The 24929-nt window shown below is 40.5% G+C and overlaps 1 protein-coding gene across 1 annotated transcript in view; it reads right to left on the bottom strand.

Annotated features, from left to right (window-relative positions):
• The window catches only part of crybg2 (crystallin beta-gamma domain containing 2), a 68550-nt gene that overhangs the window by 9062 nt on the left and 34559 nt on the right, over nucleotides 1-24929 (bottom strand). Inside the window, exons 5-13 of the mRNA XM_033636917.2 lie at nucleotides 17297-18509; nucleotides 15815-16582; nucleotides 9570-9617; nucleotides 6307-6425; nucleotides 1875-2085; nucleotides 890-1029; nucleotides 608-734; nucleotides 461-496; nucleotides 169-308 (exon numbers count right to left, since the gene is read on the bottom strand). Of these exons, the coding sequence (XP_033492808.2) occupies nucleotides 169-308; nucleotides 461-496; nucleotides 608-734; nucleotides 890-1029; nucleotides 1875-2085; nucleotides 6307-6425; nucleotides 9570-9617; nucleotides 15815-16582; nucleotides 17297-18509 (2802 nt within the window). The remainder of the gene's footprint in view (nucleotides 1-168; nucleotides 309-460; nucleotides 497-607; nucleotides 735-889; nucleotides 1030-1874; nucleotides 2086-6306; nucleotides 6426-9569; nucleotides 9618-15814; nucleotides 16583-17296; nucleotides 18510-24929) is intronic.

Genomic DNA, 24929 nt, shown 5'->3' on the forward strand with positions numbered 1-24929 from the left:
ACACTCCGTTCCCACAACGTCACTGGCCTTGCGGATCAGTTTGTTAAGTCTTCAGCCTCATGTATTACCCCTCACCTGAACTGTGCAGCAGTACAACTTAATCATTAATGATCACTAAGATGTCTTTTCAAGGTTCAGTGAATACAAACATTACAAAGCAGCACTCACATTCCTCCCAGTACTTTAAGGGAGCCGACATTGTACATAAAGGCTGTCTGCTGCCGGTCTACTCTGGTTATGAAGTCTCTTGTGTTTGTGGTTATGGTCCTTGATTTCCCACTGAAGTATGGCTTGTCGTAGATCACCATCTGGAGACAAAGAGTGTCATTTACAGTCAGGGCACACGGTTAATGCTTCAGTGTTGGTAATCATATTGTAGCTGTATCCATGTCACTGCTGTCTGATAAGCAATTCCACAATTTGATTAAGCAATTTATTAGCAGCAGTTGTGCCGTCTTACCTTTGGCTCACTCGTATTTTCCACTCTTGGTTCACCCTATGATGAAACAATAAATACATTTGCTTACTGTAAACAATCAGGGGATATACTTTCATATGGAATCTGTAAAGAACAAAGCTTGTAAATACTTCTAAGCGTGCCACTTACCACTTTGAGTGGATGTAGTGATCCCACATAGGGCTGTTCCACTCCCCATGCTGCAGGGTTGGAGTAACCCCCCACCTCCAGGACACGTGGTACACCCTGAAAGAAGGGATGTGCGTACACGAGCCATCTGCACAGTAGGAAAGATGGAAAACAATCACAGCAAAACATGAATTCAATTTTAATTTAATTTCAAAGTACCAATGACATTTTTTTTAATGTAAATTAATGATTATGTTTTTTCAATACTATCATTTTTCCCATAACTCATAATGCAGAACTCACAGTCCAGCGTTTATGATGATAGAGTTAGCCTTGACAGGGAAGCCAAAAATCCTGGCATCTTCAGATGTATCTCTGAAGATGACCTTCTTCCCCTCTGCGTTCTCTTCTGGGAAAAGACTGATTTCTGGGACGCTGTAGTCCTGAGGAAGAACAGAGAGCATCCATTAAAGTCATGTAATGGAGAAAATAACAGGCTGTAATGCTGCAGTCCTGAGGGGACTGAGAAAACAGATTTAGCGGGGTTGTCTCAGCCAGAACTATGATGAGTAAAAGACACAAATCATAACCAAAATGTGGACAAAACTCAAAACAGATGATTAGAACCTTATATTTAACTCCATACTGACTGGTAAGTCTTTTAATAAGCAGGAAAGGGCTAGAGTTTTGAGGTTTTGATACCTAATAATTAAGAGCTGAGAAAATAGGATGATGACATAAATAATATATCAGCCTTTTTTTTTTTACATAAACACACAATGTAAACCATTTTTGATGAGGATGTCTTTGTTTATTACAGAATCATGACCAAGATATGTACTGACTACCTCAAACATATCAATAGCTTTTATCATTTGCAGTTTGTGTTGCTTATATTTTTTGCTTTGTTTTTGTTGCAGCATTGAAAAAAAATATAATATATAGTGGCTGAGCAGCTACAATAGTGGATGGCAGAGCTGTAAAAATACAGTTGAAAAGATATCACAAGAGTCAGTGAAGTCAGTGCAACAGGTGCTCACTCCGACTTCTGACACTAGATGGTGCTACTGAATTACATAGCGCACAGTCACTGAAAAGCTACAGTACAAAATATCTTTGGAAAATATTCAGCCCTTTAGAATCAGATAACAATGCTAGGAGATAAGCCTAGAATAAAACTGATTCCTTCTGTACTTAATCTTAACTGATCATCATATCAGATTTGAATAGAGAGTGCGTCACAACTGTTTTTGACAACAGCCAAAACAACAGTGTGAACTTGTCTTACCCTGACAGCTCTTCGCAAAGACCCGATGATGAACCTCCGGGCTGGCTTGGTCTCTGCCTGCGCATCAGTTGCTTCTCCGTTCTGCCTTTCACCCTCCTGTCCGTTCTGCAGCTGTTCCTCTGGAGGGCTGAAGGGGTAGGTGAGCTCTATGTCTCCTTCATCCAGAGCGATCTTCTCCCCTTTGAAGTTAGGCTTCTCATACATCACCCATCTATGGGGGAAAAGGGCATCACAACGGCACAAAGTTACAACCTCTCCTGTATGATCTGTGTTGCAGTTCTTCTGGCGTGTGTTTGTATTTAATTTACAGACCCTGCTGATGTATTGATAGTCTTTTGTTCTGTGTAACATTGCTGCATCTTTATTCTGAAATCTAGTGTTCACACAAAGTATCTTATTATTCCTCTCACTGATTCACTGATGCTGCTGTTTGATCTGTTGCACAGTTCCTGCTGTGATACTAAATCGAGGCTTTTAGAGGAAAAGAGGAGAGAATTATACTGAATATAATTATTTAAACAGAGACTATACAACTTTTGACAAAGGAAACAACTCTTTCTCCTTCTGGCAGACGAAAAGTTGACTTGAGCTTATGGTGTAACTGACATCACTTTCTGACTCTTCCCCACTGTTACACAAGGTTTTAGCATTTAGTGTGAGCAGTGATCCCTGATCAGCAAATATCCAGTTTCACTTTAAAGAGGTTTTAAGAGGAAATCTTCTTTGGTGTAACTTCTGACGACTCAAAGACATTTGAAACATGAGAAGGAACACCAAATAGGCACTACTTTTATGTGACGGGTCACCAGCCAAAAAAGTTAAGATCCACTGGTTTAATCTTTATTACTGTGTACTATTTTAAAATCTTATCCACTATTTTGTATGTAAAAGAGTAATCTGAAAGCTGTCAAACAAATGTAGTGGAGTAAAAACTACACCTTTCCAATCTAAAATATGATGTTGTAGAAGTATAAAGTATATAATGGAGACACTCAAGTGTAATACAAGTACCTTTTTTTTTTGTACTGAAAGGGAGAGTTCACCCTGAAATCAAAAGTACATATTTTTCCTCTTACCCGTAGTGCTATTTATCAATCTTGCGTGTTTTGGTGTGAGTTTAAGAGTGTCGCTGATATCGACGGTAGAGATTTGTACCTTCTACTGAACTACACCCACCAATCATACTGTATCACCACGCAGAAAAATGTGTGCATCTACTGCTAGCTCACCTAGTACTAGGGCTGCAGCTAACGATTATTTTCATTGTCGACTAATCTGTCTATTATTTCTTCGATTAGTCGACTAATCATTTTATAGAAAAATGTGTAAAAATGTTAATAAATGGGGGCGTCGGTGGCTTAGTGGAAGAGCAGGTGCCCCATGTACAAGCCTGCTGCTGCAGCGGCCTGGGTTCGAGTCCAGCCTGTGGCTCTTTGCTGCATGTCATCCCCTCTCTCTCCGCCCTTCACACTTAACTGTCCTGTCCATTGAAGGCAAAAAATGCCCCAAAAAATATCTTAAAAAAAAAAAAAATTGTTGATAAATATACGTCTGTCTCTCCCAAACCCCAAAATTATGTCATCTAATGTCTTGTTTCATACTCATGCCAAGTTCACCGTCATGGGAGAGTGTGTAAAACTGCCAATATTTGAACGTAAGAAGCTGCAATAACAGTATTTTGGGGTAGCTTGGTGTGTCCAGACCCAATTCGCAAAACGCAAATGGGTCTGGACACAAAGTGTACATTTCCTCTATTCCAGAGGGGCGGTATCAACGGCTGTCACTCCCCCTTCACGCAATTGGAAAGACAGAAAACCAACCTGAGTAAATGAAACGTGTGACGTAGGCTAGCACAACGTCATTGTAAACAGACCAGCAAGCTGCAGCGGAGATGAGCTGTGATGATGTCTGGGAAGGAGTGTTTGTGTTGTGTTTGGGGTACTTTTATAGTACTTTTCTATGACTCAAACCGATTAGTCGACTACTAAAATAGTCACTGATTATTTTAATAGTCGATTAGTCAATGATTAGTCAACTAATCTTTGCAGCCCTACCTAGTACCACTGTGTAAGCTAACGTAGCAGCTCAGCTGAGGAGGATGCCATTAATGTTTAGATCTCACACTGTCACAAGCATAAGCCTCTCGTCCATGAGTAGATGCACGCTTCCTTCTGCACAGTGATATGTTTGGCAGATGTATTTCAATAGCAGAAAATAGTTCCTACATGAAACTGCTCACAACAAGGTCTGTAGATTATCTTGAGTAACCAGGTCATGATTTTGGGAGCAGGAACATTGCTGTTGAGTTTTTCAAATGTATTTTTTTGGTGCTGTGAGCACCACAAGCCGAGTGCCATCTAGTTCAATTTTTTCGAGCGTAGACAGACATCTCTACAGCTAATGTCTCCAACAATCTAGATTCATACAGCACTACAAGTAAGAGGGAGGACATTTATTTTTGATTTGGGTATGAATTGTGCAAAGGTATTCTTGTAGAAGGAAATTAGATGAAGTTTAAGTCTAGGGCAAATGAGAAACAAATACCTTACATAAGACTCTTTAATTACAGCATTAGCTGTGGTTTGGGCAGTGGTGCAGTGTGTGATGCATGAGCTGACGGTATAATTATCTCGTTGCAGGAAGCCAAACAAGTGTTAGTCTGTTAGTAGTACAGGTCAGAGCAGTACGATTAGTTTTACTGCCGGTTCACACTGTTGGCTGTGTTTGAATAAACATTCCACATCTGAGGCAAATGTGTGTTTAAGCTTGTGTGTGGGTGTGTTAACTATTGAAGGCATCTGCATTTCTAAGAGCATCAATAGCTGTTTTGTTTTGATGCCACATGAGTGCAGCATCCGGAGAGAGGGGGGTTATTATGAAAAAACAGTGTTTAATTACACAAGTCACATTTCGTGAAGAACAAGATGAGGAGGTTTCATCTTATCTTTCTATGTAAATCTAAGGAAGACTCAGATTTTATGGAGTGTCAAATTTGTGGTGTTGGTGGCATGAGGAAGACGCAGATTTACTGATTGATGTATTGATCTTTGTTTACTGCTATACTTATATATATACCAAAAAATGCACTCAAGTAATGCTGCGGAGGCAAAGCAATCTATTAAAAGTGACAAACAAAGAAACATTTTGAAAAATGAGCCTGGTTCAGTGTAGTATGTTCCTAAATAGAGTTGTATTTGTTTTTGGTGTCACTTTTGGTTGCAGTGCACGACCAATTTCACAGTACTTGCTAATTCTAACTGTCTGCATACCATACTACAACGTATAGGCTTGATGTTTGACTGCACTGCTGATGTGTGCTGCAACTGGCAAGTCCTGCATCATTTCCTGTCAGTACAAACGGTAAAGTATGCAGAGTTTTGTATTTTAACTGCAAAAACAAGTACATATGACATGCAAATAGTGGTAGAGGTCGACCAGTAATGGATTTTTAAAGGCTGATATGACAATAATTTGGAACAGGAAAAAGCTGAATAGCCCATAAATAACTTAGCTGATATCTCTCTGCCCCTCAGCAAAAAAATCTTTTGGACACTGTAGAAATTAACTGAACATCGAAGTTGAAGTATTGCATAGCTGAATAAATATATATATCTGTAACTGAACATCAAACTAACCATAAAAAATCTAGGTGGAGGTGATTTATATTTTTTGAGCTATTATTTTTCCTCAAAGTCAACATGAGATTCTCAGGTACACAATAATAGTACCTTGACTTTGTGTATGGAGCCTCAATGCAAAATGTTTAACAGAGATGAGCAATATTTCTGTTATTGGTATTGGAAATGTGTCAATTACATTTGAGTATTTTGTGATTGGTAAAAAAAAAAAATCAAATCTAATTTGAAACAAGATGTGGTACAGTTTTGTATTTTTTTTAAATACTCAAAATACTGTCTTAAAGATTTGTAAAACATTAAAAACAAGACTCAGTTAAAGCCTAATATATGGATGGACTGTGTTTAAAACACTAGAGGGCTTTTATTTTGAAGCAGGAGCTTTTGGGATGAAACAGGAAGTGGCAGCATTCACTCAGTCACGGACTCACAAGCTTTCAATCTAGCGCTAATAGCACTACATCATTGACCCAACTGTCGAAATTGAGCCAAAAATCCACATGAATACATGTTAAAATAAAGTACAATACACTGACGCTCCTTTTTGCTCCATTCAACACAACCCTCCCCTCTCCAGCTCTGGCTGTTGGATGCTGTGCAGCCATCGGCCACCATCACAGGCAAATCCATCGATATAGATAGTTTATAAAACATTCTATTGGCAACCAATAAATTGTTCGACCTCTATCTAGTATTGGGATAGGCTGGAGAGACCGCACACCTGGTTGTTTTAAAGGGAAAATATGGAGTAGTAAACGTGTAAACTTTGCATAAGTGTGTGCAGTTGAGCCACTCACCCTCCTCTGACGACTCTGATGGAGATGGTCTCCTGAAGCTCCCAGGGTGTAGCATCGATGACATCACTGCGAATCTCGATCCTCTGGCCACACATCCCTGGCCGGTCAAAGATATACATCTAGAGAAAACATTGACAGATGTGAAAATAGATTCAGATGCGGCCACCTAGAATTTCCCCTACCAACCGAAGGCCTTTCAGCTGCCAGCTACTGGTTTTCTGACAGGGCATGTCTAGATTCCACTGTTAACATGCACAGTCTCATTCCAGCTAAGCGGATGAATGAGAAAATTTAGGTGGCTGCATCTGTAATAATGGTGATTCATTATGTTGCTCATTCAAGCAGAGCACATGCCAATACATGTGTGAAGACTGGCTGCGTGGCTGCTCATTCTGCAACTCTGCAGCCTTCAACATGTAAGTTTTCAGTTCTTTAAGCAGAAATACAGTCAGATCTAAAGCTCTGCAAAGGGAAATATTATCATTTGCTTGGACGGTGAGAATAATACAATGGTAGGCTGGATAAAATTACAGTAATGACAAAAAATTACTGCAGGCGAGAGCTCAACCTGTGCTGCCGAAGCCTTTACATGGTCATGGGTAATTAAAGAAAGGAGTAAGTTTCCACCTGTGACATTATCTCCAGTTTCATATCCAAGCATGAATCTTAAATTTCACGCAAATCCCCTGAAGACATCTGATACAGGAATTGTTCAACGTAGATCGTAACAGTATAGTAGTGGTAGAGCTGCACAGTATTATTTGTCCGGAATATTTATTATCAGCAATTGCAAAATGCAAAAGCAGACTGAAATTTTGCACAAGTTAAAAAAAAACGCAGGTCAAAGATGGATCAATACTTCAATGAGTCCACAAATAAAAAAGATAGTTCTCTTCCTTTAGGAAGTTCTTTGTTTCTTGAGGCTGAATTTGACGACAATAGTTCCTTAAATAACCTGTTCTCGTCAGCACTGACATGTTCGGTCCATTCAGGTCTGAGGCCCTGGAGCGTGGAAGAGTCCCAGAAGCTGATGCTAAATGTCAGCTCCACCTCTAACATTCAGGATAGTTCATGGACAATCTGCAGCTGCATGCAGGAGCAGGCCTGACATTTAAAAGTTAATAACGTAAGCAGCCTGAAGTTGGCTTAAGTGGCAAGTATGCAGTTTATTGGCATTAACCACAGTTTGAAATACCACAAACGATGCCTGGGACGATTTTGGTTATCTGATAAAGAATAAAGGGATCAACCAAACAGTCTGCTACCTGTACTGAAAAAGGTTATGAAAGAGAGAGCTGTGAGAGGACACATGTTCACCGGAAGAAAAACATGTGAGTGAAATTCTTGACCAAAATCTTTTTCCCCTCAGGAAAAACACTTCTGTTTCTGTGAATGAATGTGTAACAGCATAATGCCAAACCACAAAAACTACTCACACTGAGATTAAGAAGAAGCTTTGGTAATAAACAGCTGTCTCTTCAGATAGCCTGCATTAATCTATAATTACATTTTTTATATGCTGGCATAGTTCAAGCAGCAGTGGCTGAAAATTGCCTCTGATTATCAAGTAGAAAAAACAACAACATCTATTTAAGCTTTTTCTCTTTGAAATGTTGCAATACATTTTATGTAATTAGGTTTTAAATCAAGGAAATTAAATCAGTGATGAGAAATTGATTCAGTCATTCATTTTCCATAACCACTTATCCTGTTAGGGGTTGCGGGGGGCTGAAGCCTATCCCAGCTGACACTGGGTGAGAGGCAGGGTACACCCTGGTCACCAGACTATCACAGGGCTGACACATAGACACAGACAACCATTCACACTCACATTCACACCTACAATTTAGAATCACCAATTAACCTGCATGTCTTTGGAATGTGGGAGGAAGCTGGAGTACCCGGAGAAAATCCACGCTGACACAGGGAGAACATGCAAGTTGTGTACAGAAGAGTTCCCCCACGCCAGAATTCGAACCAGGAACCCTCTTGCTGTGAGATGACAACGCTAACCACTGCACTAAGAATTGCAAACCGCTACTAACAAATGCATTGTAACTTAAAGGTCAAAGAGTCTATAGCCACGCCAGCAGTGCACTTTGGAACAGTTGTGCTTTGAGATAAATGCTAATGCGACCATGGCAGTGCTATCAGGCTGATGTTTATAGTATGTTTACCATATTCACTGTTTTGATTTAAAGGGATAGTGCACCCAAAAATGAAAATTCAGCCATTATCTACTCACCCATATGCTGAGGGAGGCTCAGGTGAGGTTTCAGAGTCCTCACAACACTTGTGGAGATCCAAGGGGAGAGCAACACAACTCCACCTAATGGCTGACGGCGACCCAGATTAAAACGTCCAAGAACACATAATTGAAACCACAGAATATCTCCATACTGCTCGTCCGTAGTGATCCAAGTGTCCTGAAGCCCTGACATAAAAAGTTGCAGCCTGCAGCTCTAACTGCCTCTCTATGCACTGTGTTCATGTGTGTGCACTTGCACACGAGACCAGCGAATGCACGTGAACACACATGAAAGCGGTGCCCATGTGTCACGGTCTCGCGCAAGTGCGCACACATGAATGCAATGCACAGAGAGGCAGTTAGAGCTACAGGCTACAGTGAGGCTAAAAACAGAGTTCAAATGACGTTTTTTTCCAAACAACTTTTTATGTCAGGGCTTCAGGACACTTGGATCACTACGGACGAGCAGTATGGAGATATTTTGTGTTTTTGGTCGTTTGAATCTGGGGCACCGTAAGCCTCCATTAGGTGTGCAGTTGTGTTGCTACCCACTCTCCCCTTGGATCTCCACAAGGGATGTGAGGACTCTAAAACTTCACCAGAGCCTCCCTCAGCATATGGGTGAGTAGATAATGCCTGAATTTTCATTTTTGGGTGCACTATCCCTTTAAGGTGTTAGCATGCTAACATGTGCCAATTAGAACTAAACACAAAGTTTAGATGGCAGCTTTCATATTCAAACACTTCACATTCTCTATTGTCTCCTCTCTATGCTCCAGGCGCTCGGATGAATGCGTTCTGTCTGTGCCATTTGTGAGCACGAGGACAAGAAGTGATTGTTTATCTAGCCAGGGGTTAGAATGAGTTCCACAGAAACACAGGCATCACACAGTGATGAAATTACTTCCTGCACCCATCAGTAAAAGCAGCTGTCAGCTTTGAATGTGAACCTGCGTATCTCAGTGGCACATGGTTAACGTGTACTCAACAGTGTGTATGTTGTGTGGAGACTCACCTTTCCAGGACGAGGGTTGAGTTTCCCATGTTCCTTTTCTTTCGTGAGCTATGGGCAAAGAAAAAAAAAGATTTTAGCAATTTTTTTAATATAAATAATATTTAGCGGAGCATTTTTTTTTTTTCATTTGGATCACATCCTGAATTTCATTCATTTTATGTAATGTCAAGATAAAAGCTAAGATAAAGTATAATGTTGTTTATAAATCAAGGTTAAGGTTAGACCCCAACTGCGACATTAACTTTGGCTGGCATCATTTAAATTTACAATAGGTTTCTACCTTGGTCATTAACACATACCAGACAATCCAAACATTCTTTACGTCACCCTGTTCAACAAGTTCTGGGGGCGTTGGGAAGGAAAAGTGTGCAGAGAGTGCGTCCTCCATGACACAACAAGCACCTCTTTGACAGGTGGGAATACTGAACATTCCTGTCCTGTACCTGTTAAACCTGATGCTTTCTAGTACTCCCCCCACCGGTAAGGACAGTATGAGCTCATCTGACATCTGCTCAGGTAACGCAATGTTTACCCTGTGTGTGCACCTGTATACTATGCATTTCCGGGCCCCCGAATCAAAGCTGGTATGCGTCTGGAATTTCAGAATGTTTGCTTGTGAAACTTGGAATGCGGTGGCAGGTTAGCACCACAAATTTACATTTAGATTTACCGGAGAGATTGTGTGTTTGGTCTCAGGTATCAGTTGGCCTGTACTCTCTGGAAGGTCTGTAGGAAACAGGTTATCATCTGGATCATGTTTCCGACCAGTGAGGGCCTCCTGCGGAAGCTCTTATTTCAGTCCTCAATAGTGTCAGACCTTATCCTAATTTACTCTGGAAAAGCTTTTAATTAGATACACTCTGAGAAATATAACCTCATAATCTCAAACAAATGTCCCTAACTGTTTCAGACACAACAACATTTGGATGTTTCTAAATATAGCGGTAGCGGTAAAGGATAATTTTCCACCTTAGCTAACAGTAATGTATTCTATTCCACACTAAAGTCTGTTTGAGTCTATATTGTCATAGGACATGCTGCTATTGCATAATCAACAAAGACTCATCACTTGTCTAGCCTGTCAAAGTAACATGTGTAGTGACTGTATGTTGTTTTTGAGCAGAAAAACTTGATCTAAACAGGTGAGTGACGAACGCTGAGACAATGGAGGGGCACTGACATAGTACAGTATCGTTACCTATCTGACTATGACACTTGAGTCGATCTCACAGGTTTTCCTTACAGGTTATCACAGTGCTGGTTCTTAGACGGTGTAATAAGACTGTATTGCTCAGATGATCTGAGCACTATTAGAGGACGCCAACTTGACTGAAAGTTTAAGATAGGCCTGAATAATATGGTGAAAACATGTTTTTTTGTCCTGACAAATGCAATTTAAATTGTGATGATAAACTCCAGGCCTGCATTGGTGGTTCATAAAATGTGTTTTGCAAATTCATCTTGTCCCTACATGACTGGAATCAGATAGAAGAACGCTGCTGGTCTTTGCATTTTGCATTAATTAAGATAAAAAATATTCAGATGCAATCGTGACATTCAAACATGTCATTACATTTAATTAAACTTTCACTTGCCACGGCTTATTGAGGCAGTTGCAGTGCTTCTGATTTAGAAGCAGAATTTAGATATCAGCCTCTGCTTAATAAAATAGTATTTATATAAAAAAAAGCGGTATTGCCATTGCTTTGCTCGCTAACAGCACATCTGTGTATGTTTTTTTTTTTAACATCACTCCTTGCCTTCCCTGTCCAGCTCAAAACATGGTCAAACATGTGCATCAATTACGGGGAGTGACGTGTTTACTGCTGCCTTGATGCCGAACTGAAACATAAACTCCAACACACACTTTCCCCTTCCGTTCCCTTGCCTCCCAGCAGCCTGGGCACACAATCTGCTCTCCCATAAAATTGGTTACCGCAAATGGAATGTGCCATTTCAGCAAATCACATATTCCACAAAAAAGAAAAAGAACGAACGAAAGAAAATGGAAGAACATGTGCTGCACGGAACTGATCAACAAAGCATATGAGAACTCAGAGAAGGGAAAGGATCATCCTTTTGTCCTCATCACTCTAACCCTGTCACCTTCAAATTTCTCCCTGTCAGCTCCACTTGATCAAATATGAAGCAAACAAGCAGAGAAATGTGAGAATGAATGCAAGAGACGAGGTGTGGCCCTGTCTCTGCAGGAACAGACAGATAGCTGAAATGGGTGGGGAACCCAGTGGAGGCTTGAGGAAAAAAAAAAAAAAAACAGAGAGAGAGAAGCAGAAAGTGTTTTGCTGAATTAAATGATTGAGAGGCCTCACGCCCACCAGATGATAAAGTGTCTCTGATGGTTTTAAATGCATGGAGGAGTTTATAGCATGTAATACTATTAATGCTTTAACAAAAAGAGATCAGCATCAGTCCTGCAGCAAGTTTTGAAATTCCTTTTGTGTCATGTACGTGTGTTCCAAATTCCCCATCTCCCCGGGGTAGCTCACCTTTACAAACAATACATTTTTTGAGCTTCTTCTTTCTTTTAGTTGACAGAAGCAAAGCAGGATTAAGCTGGAAAGTACATCCCTGCTCACACCCATGTCATACTGATAAAAGCCAGTTCATTGTCTAGGACCGTTTGCATAAGAGTAGTTTAAATATATACAGTATATATAAATAAATAGGTACATGTGTAATATTATATAATTCTGTAAAAACTGATGCATTTGATAACATGCCTCTGATACTAGTCAGCGGCATTTAGTTCAGGCATGTAGTGTGCTATGTAAAAATTCATATGCAGGGCTCCAGTGGGTCCTCAAAAGCCTTGAATGTTTGTGAATTTAAGGGAGAAAAAAAATCACGGCCTTGAATGTTTGTGAAAATAGACATAACGAGACATGCGTCACTGAGGGTGCTCAAATTCATATATATTTTGTGCAAGAAAATGAACTTCTCCTTAAGTATACAGAGATTCAAGCCTTTCTCTCATTTAATTGCTGTCTCTAAGTTTCTGTGAAGCCTGCTACTTTCCAAAAATTCTCAGTGTTACAACATCAATTAACCTTGTGTCTTTTTAAAGGCCCAGACACACCAAACCGACGTCAAAGAACTTGTGGCGAAGAAAGCCGACTGTTGTGTCGCCTCATGTCCCTGTGTTTTGGCAAAAAATGTGCACATGAACACATTGCAAAGACTACAGCTGACGACCAGCCAGCATGTATGTGCTGTGCCTGTGTGAGACGAAATAACTGAGAAGATGGCAGTGGTCTGTAATCGTTGTTCAAAAAAGGAAACCGGAACACTGTCATGATGTTATAGTTAGCACATTAACAACACAATCCAATGTTAAAAAAACAAAATATATTTACCTGGCACCAGTGAATGATAACACAATCCATCACAAAAGAGAAAAATAATCTTACCTCACGTAACAAGTTTGTTTTGATCTAACTCCCTCTTTACTTTAGTTGTTTGTTTCCTTTCCTCACTTCTGCTTCTTTTCTCGTGCACTGAGTTGAACTGTAAATCAGGGTGATTTCATCCACTCACGGGCTCCTCTGTCTCAGACACCGATTCACCATGCTGAATCTGGTACAAAAAGCCCAACCAAGGTTGACTAAGGCCAACGGTGCGGGACACAGCGCAAAGAATAAAGTGACAGACGCTCATAGTTGTCCACACATTGACTGGCTCCTGACCATTGGCTTGGTGTGTCTGGAGCTTAAGGGAATTGGATTTGATAAGTCCTCGAAAAGTCCTTGAAATTTGATGTTTAAGAAGGTGTATGACCCTTGTACATTGGAATACAATTAGCATTGGGACCACTTGTAAAAAGTTAGTGAAACTTTTTAGTTTAACTCCAAGTGACTGCTCATCAAGATATAACAAACTAGTGCCTAGGTGGGTTCATGTACTACAGCTGCCTCTGTAGTAGTATTCATACACAACAATGCTGAGGTGTGAACTCGAGTCACATGACTTGGACTCGAGTCAGACTTGAGTCACGAATTTGACGACTTTCGACTCAACCTAACAAAATTTTAAAAAGACTTGCAAGTCAACCTGGAGTCTAGCACCAATGACTCGTGACTTCATCCAGACTTGAGCCTTTTGACTTGACTACACTTGAAACCTTCCTCCAAGGCCAAATATTTCAAAGTATTTTATTTAAAAAAAAAAGTACCACAAATCAGTTAATCTCACGTCATTTCCTGAATAACTAACATTAACGCTATTCATTCCCAGCAAGTTGACACTTAACTTGTCAGATCCACTTTGGTTGAGTCAGTACAACAGCATCCACAGGTTGCATCATCAAGGGCAGCAGTTGGAAAAAAAAAATCCAAAGATAGTTGAATTCACGTACAGAAACTACACAGCAGTCGACTAATAAACAAACTGCAGACAGAGGTGCAAAAACTTAACCCTAACTTTAAATAAATAAATAACTAGCCGACAAATTTTATAAGCATTCAGGACTTGTACATTTAACACAATATTATTCTGTTGTTAAAATGGCATTACATTTGGTGACAACTCATTATGACTAGTTTAGGACTCCAAATGCAACATTTAGGACTTGGGGCTTAATGTGGGGATTGAATACAAAGACTAACAACACAATGACTTGGTCTCACCTCTGCAGGAATGCAACTTTACATATTTGCAACACAAGTGTAATGACATTACTTGTGTACCTTCTTTTCATACCTTCTTTACTCACTTGGCTGTAAATATTCTTGACAGTTAGGACAGTTTGAACTTCTCCCCGTTTGAAAAACTTTGAAACATGTGTTCAACTGCAGGATTATTTCCCCCTTCAGATCTTTAGAGGCCCAAACCCATTATGTGGAGTCAGTATCAGTCCCAGTGGCTCAGTCAGTAATACGAGCTGTGGTCAGGCTGCATGCTTTGACCTGGATAATGGAGCTGCTGCAGCCATACTACCAAATGCAGCAGGGGCAAAGTATTGTTTGAACACCAACATCCCTGTGCAAACATTTGTTTAAAGACTACTCAGGACAGCTGTAGACTAATGAGCAGTTACACCTCCAGAATCCAGCTGACACTCCTTTTGTATTTGCACAGACAGAAATAACACCACTGCCATGTGTTTAAAAAAAATGAACAGATGATATACTGCAGAGAACAACATCATTAAAAAGTACAATATAAAGACCTGGTTTTACTGCTTGTCGCAACATCCCAACCTCCCCTCAGGGGTCAGCTCTGCGGTTTCTGTGTTTCCTAACTGCTGGCATACCTGCACTGACAATGTATAATGGTTAATTATAATGGTTAACGGTTGAGCGTGAAATCAACATTTGAGGTTTCTGCAATGTGTGAAACGGGAATAACAGCTAAAGTGGCCATGTGAGCCACAATTAATTAATGAAAAAGAGCCAGAGAGAGTGTGTGCAGCGCCCTGTGCGCACGTGCAGGTAAATGTTCTCTCGATTGACAATAAAAATGATTTTAAGACATGTCCTTATCAGTTAAACCCTTCGCATGAATGCTTGCATGTGAGAACAAGTGCGTACATGCGTGAAAACAAGAGTGGATACACACCCTTTTCAGTGATGCTTAGAAGAAGAGCATGAACCTGACAGCTGGAGTCTGGATCCGACAAACTGCATTTTTGTCTACTGCATGACTACTAAGGAAACATTCCCACACCACTGATGCACTTTATTTAAAGCAATAAGCTCTGTACATGTTACAGTATGTGAAGGTATATGGACACCAATAAAAGCCACACAAAGAAGGACTTTTCCTGTGTGCACAACAAACCACACATGGAGTCATCTCTCTCACCTATTGTAACCTGAACCTGCTGTTTGTCCTTTTTACAGCAGCGATGAGAACAGACCTGAGAGAAAGGCCAAGAGCTGCCGACATAAAGTAAACACAGATATTGTACAAAGGCAGATATGCGTAGAGGATCTTCTTTCTTACTTTAGATGTAGCTACCATTTTAAGCCTCACACAGCCTTCAACAGAAGTGTGCATGGTCAGGCTGTTCTCATTCAATGTTTGTGCTTATGCCTGTGACATGTAGCGATATTACTAATTACAAAGATCCCCATCTCCTCAGCAACATCAAGCTTGCGCAACTCGTGTCACTTTATCTGATTAAGACATATGTCTTCTGAATTGTTTTACATTTAAATGCGATGTAAGCAATAATAACAACAATACTTATTAGTGAAATTAAATAAAAAAATATTTGTAATACTCACATAAGCATCAGGGAAGGCCCTATATTTTACTGCTAAAGTCCTCTCAGTCTCAACTTCTTGGCTCTGGAACGAAGACACTCCATGCAAACTGCTGAACAATGGAGTCTGCTGGACCCCCGCAATGCCCTCATTACTGAAGCTTCTCTGCAGGATGGGAGGGCTGAGTACCCCAGCACCTACGCCCATCCCCATCCCCAGTCCCTGTGTCTGGCCAAACACAGATAAGGGGGAGTCTGTGGTGGTGAACGGCCTCTGGAGGTCTATGGATCCAGTGGGGCTGAGGAGGCGTGTGGGACTGTTGCTGGAGGGCGGCGAGCCCATGCCCAGCAGTGGAGGCCGGCTTATACGAGTGGAGTCTTCAGACCCGGTCAAGGAGCTCGCTGAGGGTGAGGAGTTCAATAGGAAGGAAAAGCGGTCAAAGCGGGACCCTGCTGGTTCAGTGCTCTGGTCACCGAGCTCCTTCGGTCCCATACTCATGCGATCCTTTAAAGGCCCAGTTTCAGGCAGCGAGCTGGTGCGGAAGAGTGAGCGATGGGCCTTCCCGTTTTCTAAAGGCTGATCTATGGAAGCTGACCTGTGGCTTCCAAAGATGACACTGCTGTCCAGGCGAGAGCCAGTTGTAGAGGATGGAAGTAGTCCATTTCCATTCAGCACTGGGGATTTTAATTCCTCAGGAGAAGAGTCAGAGGATTTTCTCATTACTATACTGTTGGTAGCAGATGCTCTCTGGGGCAAGTTCAGGCCTCTTGTTCCAGGCTGCGGCAGGTCCTGCAGGTGAGCACAGGCAGTGAGTATAGTGATAAGTTAGAGGGTCGATTCACCAGTATTACAAAGACAAACAAACAAAAACACATGTTCTTATGAACATTAAAAACATATCTAGGCATGCTGATTGTTTTGGTTTTATTTGCCAAGGCTTTTTTGCCTCCACTACACTATTATGGAGGGGAATTTTGATTATGGGGCTGACAGCTTTGAAAAAACTGGATTAAAAAATGTAGTCACTAATTGCCAAAATCTAGCTGAGTTTCCATTCCAGAATAGTGCATTCAAATTAAAAAACAAAAAGTGACCAACTTCGAAGTTTGATGTAGCGCAAATTTGAACTCAATCACCAGCAAATATGCAAAAAAAAAGAAGAGTGAATCAATGTTTGTTTCAACCCTTTATGTTTTTCATTTTTATTTTATTTGTACTTTTTCTACTTTCGGCATTTCCAGCTCTTTTTTATGCAAATTGAAAACGCAAATAAAGCACACTCTGTCCCGTGTTACTTAGGATAGACCTAAGAGGTATGAGTGAAAACATATGTTGTTTTTGGAATTAAGGCAAACGTTTAAAGAGCTGTCAAACTTACATACCAGAAAAATCTAATGTTTTTTTTTTTGCTTTTATTTTTTGGTAACCATGTCACTCTACTTTTTGCTGCATTTTGGAGATATGACAGTTTTAACAAAGCATTAGTGTCTGAATGTTCTCTACCTGCTGGCTCTGCTTCATCAGTTCCAGAGGTGAACGAGTGTCTCTGTTGGAGGTCTTCTTCAGTCCCAGGTCAGCAGGCAGAGTGTACAGTCCTTTGAGGGACTCGGCTGGGTTGTTAATTGCTTCCATCTTTTTTGTGGGACTTAGGAGACCAGGGATGTCAGCGGTGATAGGGCTGGGAGCATCCTCCACTATTGGCGGCAGGGAGGAAATGAGAACTGGAGCAGGCGCACGTGGCCCTATGTTCCTGGGCCTCAGGGAGGGTCCCATGCTCTTCAGGGTATCCACCAAGCTATCCATGTCAAACTGGCTGGGGGAGTCTTCCTCGGGGGTGCCTGGGGGAGTGGAGGGAGGAGCTGCAGGTTCGGAGACCAGCTCCACCAGTGTGGCCGTAAACACTCCAGTAAAACGGGATGAGTCGTCGTCGTCTTCTTTCTTGAAACTGTCAACAACGTCGTGGCTGGTTTGTTGAGCAGAGGAGAGGCTGGACACAGGGAGCTCGTGTGAGTCCCAGTGTGACTTTATCCTCTCTGACTCTGCCCCTCGCTCTCTCTGTCCCTCTCTTTGAGCTGCAGGTGCAGCAGGCTCCTCCTGCTCCACTAAACTCCTCCTCCACTCATCCTTTGGTGCTTCTGCTGGCTCGCTCTCATATCTCAGATAAACTGTGGTCCTGTCACTCAGCCTGTTGCCAAGGGTAGTGTGTTCGTCTGGAGCGGGGGAGGAGGAGGGGGAGGAATAGGCGTTGCTGAGATGTTTGTATGCTGTAGCCTCGGGGAGAGCAGAAGAGGAGGAGGAGAGGGAGGGACTGGTGTCAGTGTCAGACACTCTGTAACTCATAGAATCAGTAAAGGAGGAAAACTCTGTTTTGTATGGTCTATACTGAGAAACTCCCTCAAATCTATTTTTCCATTTGAAGTCTGAGCTGGTATCTGTTCCGTTTGATTCAGTGACAGTGGTGCTCGTTTTGCTGACATCCACTGCATCCTCGCTGACCTCAGTGGTATCGGTCTCATTCACCAGGGATACCTTGCGGAAACGAGTTTTAGATTCATCTTCTTTAGGGGGAGATGAAGTCTTTAGGGACAGTTTGGTGCTCAGGCTGCTGTAGCCTGAATTCATTTCGTCTACCAATTCCTTGTCAGCTTCAGTCGGCTGACTTTCTGAAGCAAGTACTTCTGAAGCTGCTGTGGGCGTCCTTGACGCTGTCAGGGACCTGAATAAACAGAGAAAAAGACAAACAGGCAAAGATGACAAAACAGAAAAGGCAGAGCAAGTCTGATTTAACAATGGTAACAAATCCACTGTGTATCGAGTACTGCGGTGCCTTCAGGGTGTGGTGGCCGTGCAATGCCATTCATGCAAATCATACAAAGCAACTTTGAGTATCTTGACTGGCATGCAATGTCAAATACAGTTTAGAAAGGCCTCATAATTGCAACAGCTTTTGACTAATTTCTAATCTGCACTGACATATAATGGTTTAAAGAATAAGAACTATCTTGTAGAAACTGGATGGGGTTTGAAGCAATGCAGCAAAAAAAGAGACAGCTGGATTCACTATTATCTGTGCCAACAAAGTTATGAAGCAATCATATTAGCAAAGTGCAGTCAGCTGACAGTTAAAGGTTACTCAGTCAACACTCCATTTACAGCATATAAACCAAGCTAAGTGAACCCTTTAGCATAGCATTGTGCTTTTTCCTTGTCCTGTGTTTCCAAGTCAGCACACACTTGCTGAGCAAAGTTACCCACACTTCCAAATGCAAGCAAAGAGACACCAGATAAGAGCATCCATAAACTGAGCTGCTACATAGTTGGCTGTGTGAGATTTTATAGACTCCATTGTGAGAGTTATCAGATGTATATTAACATGAATATTAAAACCTGTGAAAACACTTGTGTTGTGATTTCTGAGACTCTGGAGGAAACTTTCCAAACTCCAGCTGCTCGTTGAATTATGGGAATTGTTGTACCTAGTGGGTTTTTTTTTTTGAGTTTGATCCATACTAGGGACTAAACATCTGGATATCTTGGCCTCTGCTGCTTATGTGTCTCTCACAAGTCCCCCGAGTGTTTCAAAATGCAGTACCAAACAGCTGGAATACTTCTTAATCTAAAATGATCCTGAATTACATGTTATATAACATGCTTCACCCAGAGGCAAAAGGGGGGTATTCATCATCTTGTTATTAAGGCTGTCAGATTCAAAGGTGAGTCCAATTTTCATCAGTACTGTACTTCTATGACTTAAAGGGACAGTTCACCCCAAAGTTGAAAACATGTAATTTCTCTCTTACCTGTAGTGCTATTTATCAGTCTACATTGTTTTGGTGTATAGTGTTGGAGATATCGGCTGTAGAGATGTCTGCCTTCTCTTCAGTATAATGGAACTAGATGGCACTCGGCTTATGGTGCTCAAAGCATTTGAAAGTACATTTAAAATAAATCAGCTATTCAAGATAAACAAACAGACCTTGTTGTGAGCAGTTTCATGTGGAAACTATTTTCTTTCTACTGAATTACACCCGCCAACCATATCACAGTGCAAAGGAAGCGTGCATCTACTCATGGACGAGAGGCTCAAGCTTGTGACAGCGCAAGGTGTAAACATTAATGGCGTCCTTCTTTGCTAAGCTGTAATGTTAGCTAGGTCAGTGGTGCTAGGTTAGCTAGCATTGGATGCACGCTTCCTTCTGCGCTGTGATACAGTTGGCGGCTGTAGTTCTGTTGAAAGAAAATAGGTCCTACATGAAACTGCTCACAACAAGGTCTGTGGATTATCTTGAGTAACCGGGTCATGATTTCTGGAAAGAGACATTGCTGCGTTTTTGGCACTTTGAGACATGCAGAGAGAAATGTATGTATGCCAAGTCATGAGTCATCATCATTCATAAATAAAATATGGCCTTTAATAACACAGGAGCATCATGACCACAATTATAAGCAATGAAAATGAGGCAACAGTCAAATGAGTCAAGCTTGGCATTTTAAAGCCAATGGCCAATTACCAGACTGGTAACCAGTTTATCCTCTGCTTTTGAGAGAAGGCAGGCATTCTTACAGCGGATATCCTCAACACACGCAAGCTCACACCAAAACAATTTAAATTGATAAATAGTCCTACAGGTGAGAAAGAAAATAAGTATTTTTAAGAGTCTAATTTTTTTAATGAAATGGCTTTTTTATGTTTATATCTGCAAACCTTTTCTCAAAGCCTGAAAACATGTAAGCTGGAGTTTGTTATTTCATTGTGGACTTGTAAGTCTTAAAATCTGATTGTAGAAGTTATGAGAACTGGTGTTCTTTATTTTATAAAAATGTATGTGCTGAAATTAAGATCTATTATTTGTTATCTTATAAGCAATTCTGCATGCTTTAAACAACAGTAAAAACTCAATCATCACTATCAGTATTGTTTGCTGCACAAAAACAAGCATTAAAGTCAATGTCAAGACGCTTTCAGTCAAGCAGTAATTTCGAGCTGATCCTCCATCAGTGAACCATTTGACCTTTAAAAGATCATAGGAACCCTGCACTCGATTCAAGGAGTGGTAAGATTATACACTCTGTTCACTTATAAGCCAAAAGGTGCTGTGTTGCTTTGACAGGCTGTGTGGGTGACTACCAGTAAAAGGTGAAAAGGTTGTGAAACTACATGAAGAACACATATAGTGACTCACTGTGATCCAACGGGTGGCACTCATGATCTTAATGCCCGGGTTGGATTATTCAAAGGTCATGAGAATATAATTGCCTTAGTGCAGCACTTAACAGCATTAACTGCTACTTTACAAAAAGAAAAAAATAACTAAAGGTCACAATCAGACAGGTATTTCCTTTTGCTATTGCCAAATAATCATTTGAACACTGCAACAAAAATGAGGACAAATGTAATCAAAATCCCTTTGAAAATATTTGACATTAATTAAGACATAAATGTGCAGAAATATATGCAGGACTTTTTCCAGCTGATTATGCATAGCAATGCAAAGCATCAGTAAGTGCATGGATAAAAAAATTTGATTATCACTGGCCCTGAACACACTTGTCTCCATACACTGACCACACAGAACAAGTCACTACCTGAACAACTGTTGCTGCAGATCCAGTGAAAAGGCTATGAATAGAGACAGTTTTCACTATCAGATCAACATGGTGCTTGATTTGTTCTTGTACTGCAAAGGCAAGACTGGATCTACATAACAAATAGCCACTAAACCACAAAGAGTGTAGTTACCCTTCATTTCTAATGTGATACTTTTAAGCCAAAAGGCAGCGACTCTTTATTCCTTAGCTTTCATTTAAAATAAAAATCTAGAAATCACACCGGCAGAGATTGAAACATAATCTGTCAACCATTTAAAGAAAAAACAAGCATGAATTCACAATAGCTGCAACCATGTACATGTTTGCATCCATTTGTTTATGCATCTACACACACAACCTTACAAACACTAGTCCAACAATGCTTCCCTCTGACAACTGGTATCTCTCTATCCCTGTGTGTGTGTCTTTCTTCTAAGTTTTGGTCATGTTGCGTAATCTGTTTAGAAGTTATGCACCTTTTTGTGTTTGGCCAATTAGCATGTACCCAAACACACACCTTCACAACACACACACACACACACACACACACACACAAACAAAAGTGCATACTTGGCCTCCAAATTTCCGCTTCCTAGGGCAGAAACTGTAGCCACCAAAAGGTGTGTACATTTCTGCCAACTAAATGACAAAGAGAGTGACTTACAGTCACAGCTAAGCCACCACAAAGGTTCAGTTTCAGAAGTGTTGGGGACACAATTAAGTAAATATATGCTAGTCATTACAGCAGTTACATAACATCAGAGTATGCTATTAATTTCCTGCATTTATTTAGATGTAAATCCACCTTAGAAATAAGTTATGCAGGTTGTAAACCTGAAATATTAAAACTAATTTCTGCTGGGGATAGGGGGAAAGCCCTATTTTTCCCACCATCCTCAGTAGAAATCACGCCCACAATCACCCGGGTGGGTAAGAGCTCCTTCTGTGACATTCTAAGTGCATTGCTTCTCTCACCACAGAACCACACCTATCCCTGGAGGGGACTGCAAGATCTGGCAGCAAAGCTAAATGTCATAGTCTTCACCAGTAACACACAAATTATATCACACCTCACAAAATGTGATTATCAAAGAGACAGGAAGACACACACACAGTACATTAGTATATAAAGTAGTAGGTACAGGGACTTTATGTGAACCTACAGACACACCCGTAAATCAAGATCCACACACACACACCCATGTGCTAAAACTTGTACCAGCCCCAACATGGAGCCTGAGTCCATATGTACTAGTACATAGTGACACACGGGTGGAATGTGAGCGTTGCACATTAAAGGAAAAGATCCCATGTAATTATGTATGAGCATGGTATAATTTGCAGATCTGTCTCGCCTGGTTGTGTAGCTCAGAGGATTAAAAAATAACATCTGCTTCCTTTCTTAGTAAATGTTTAACTCTTCTTTTTGTACTGATTAACAGCCTAAAAATACTTTTCTGTTTTATCTCCCCCCCTCAGTGAGAAAACTATGTTTGAATGTAGCCAGTATACACACTAGCAAACCCATCCATTTGTTTTAAATCTCCCCTGTTAAGGCATCTAGGTCGCAGAATATTCTGTTATATATTATACTATGTTTCTGCTAGACTACATTTGATATATTACATTCACTGTATTGTACTATATTGGACCCACACTATGTTTTCTACAGTGTTTTATATTGTTATATTTGATATACCATTCTATTGTATCCTATGTCATATTGTTGTCCTACATATTATATTATTACGTTTTACCTTATACCATATTTAATACTACATACCGCCATAATTTATCATTTTAAACCGTGCATTATGCATTGCATTCTATATTATATTTATATTACATCTCTAAATTAAAACAGAAAAACTCTGTCATGCGTATCATGACAGAGTTTTTCTGTTTTAATTTAGAGATGTAATATAAAACAGAAAAACAGAAAACAGAAAAACAGAAAAACAGAAAACAGAAAAACAGAAAAACAGAAACAGAAAACAGAAAACAGAAACAGAAACAGAAACAGAAAACAGAAACAGAAAACAGAAAAACTCTGTCATGCGTATCATGTGTTTGGCTGTGTGTGTGAATGTGTGTATGAGTCTGTTCGCTGCTCATCTCACAAACTACTGGACTAATCAGCCTAATATTTTGTGTGCACATTTATGTTCGAGGAGCTCTAGTGGTTGGGGCGATTCCCAATTACTGAAAAACGTGTTTTATTGACTGTTTTAATCGTCATTGACTCTTCACTCTTGTTAATCAGCCGGTAAGGGCAGCAGGGTTTTCAGAAATCAACATGGCTAAGAACAATACCATCTGTTGCAGGCCACAGTTTGGCCTTCGTTGTAGCTCAAAAAATTGAAATCAATAGAAAAGTTTGGTCTCATTTTGACTAATTCAATACTTTAGTTATGATTCACTGAGGTTAGGCACTTCAAGACCTGACTAAATCCCTTATTTTTTTGTTACCTTCGCCGCCATCTTCACTGTAATGGAGTGGGGAGGGACAATTCCACCGCACGCAGCTTCAGCTGCAACCTAGTTCTGTTCCATCCTCCACACAGCATCATACCACAGCAGGAGCATTTCAGATAGAATAGAATAGATCAAAGATTTGTGGTTGTGTTTTAGTTAGTTAGCATTCATCCTCATAATTACAGCGTAGGCTATTTTTTTGCATACAGTGCTCGTTGTGAAACATGCAGCAGCTCTTAGCAGACTAGGTGTGTACTTTTATTAGTTTCTGAGACGTTTAATAGACGCTTAAGAGATGCTTTAGTGATGCTTCTGAAACACGCTGCGGTGCATCTAGTTATTTATTCTTGTACTCTCTCTGTTTACCTGCACAAATTTCCCCTCTGTGGTTCAATAAAGGTTTATCTTATCTTATCTTATCTTAGATTGACAAGCATGTGCATACCAAAAGGTGCAGCTTGATGCTAAACATATTTACCCTTTTAAAAAAGTAAAAAGAAACACTGTTGTAAATTCAGAACACAGCGCTATTAACATGAGAGACTGGAAACAGTGCATCTAGGGTGGGGCCTTTGTTAATATTGATTTTGAATGGATGCCAGTTAGAGTTCTGTAGAAATAGATGAACCCAAGCAGGCAGAACACATGCAGGCGCTAGCTACGAGCTGACAGAAAGCCACTGGGCAAAGTGTGTTTACTTCCTTCCATAATTAGAGGATGAAAACAAACCTTTTAGATCTGGTTGAGTCTGCATGTCTATAAATATATGATTTGTCTCTATTAATCTACGAGTGGGAAAAGACGAGTGAATGTTTTTCTTGTTTAGCCTCCTCTCCCTCTACATCTCTGTAGGGGATTTAAGAAAGGTTTACTGTGTGTACTGTTTGACTTATTACTGTTCTATCTGGCTGGCAAACACCAGTGAGCCCTGCAGCTTTCCTGAGCTCAAGGTGGATGGTTCAAGCTTTGCAACATATATTCACAGGTCCACCGTCATCTATTGATACATTAAGAGTATTAGTAGTATGACTCCTTGTAAACGTTGTCTTCACACAATAAACCATTAGCACTG

This window comes from Epinephelus lanceolatus, chromosome 16 (genome assembly GCF_041903045.1).
Source record: "Epinephelus lanceolatus isolate andai-2023 chromosome 16, ASM4190304v1, whole genome shotgun sequence".
In the NCBI taxonomy this organism is placed as follows: Eukaryota; Metazoa; Chordata; class Actinopteri; order Perciformes; family Serranidae; genus Epinephelus; species Epinephelus lanceolatus.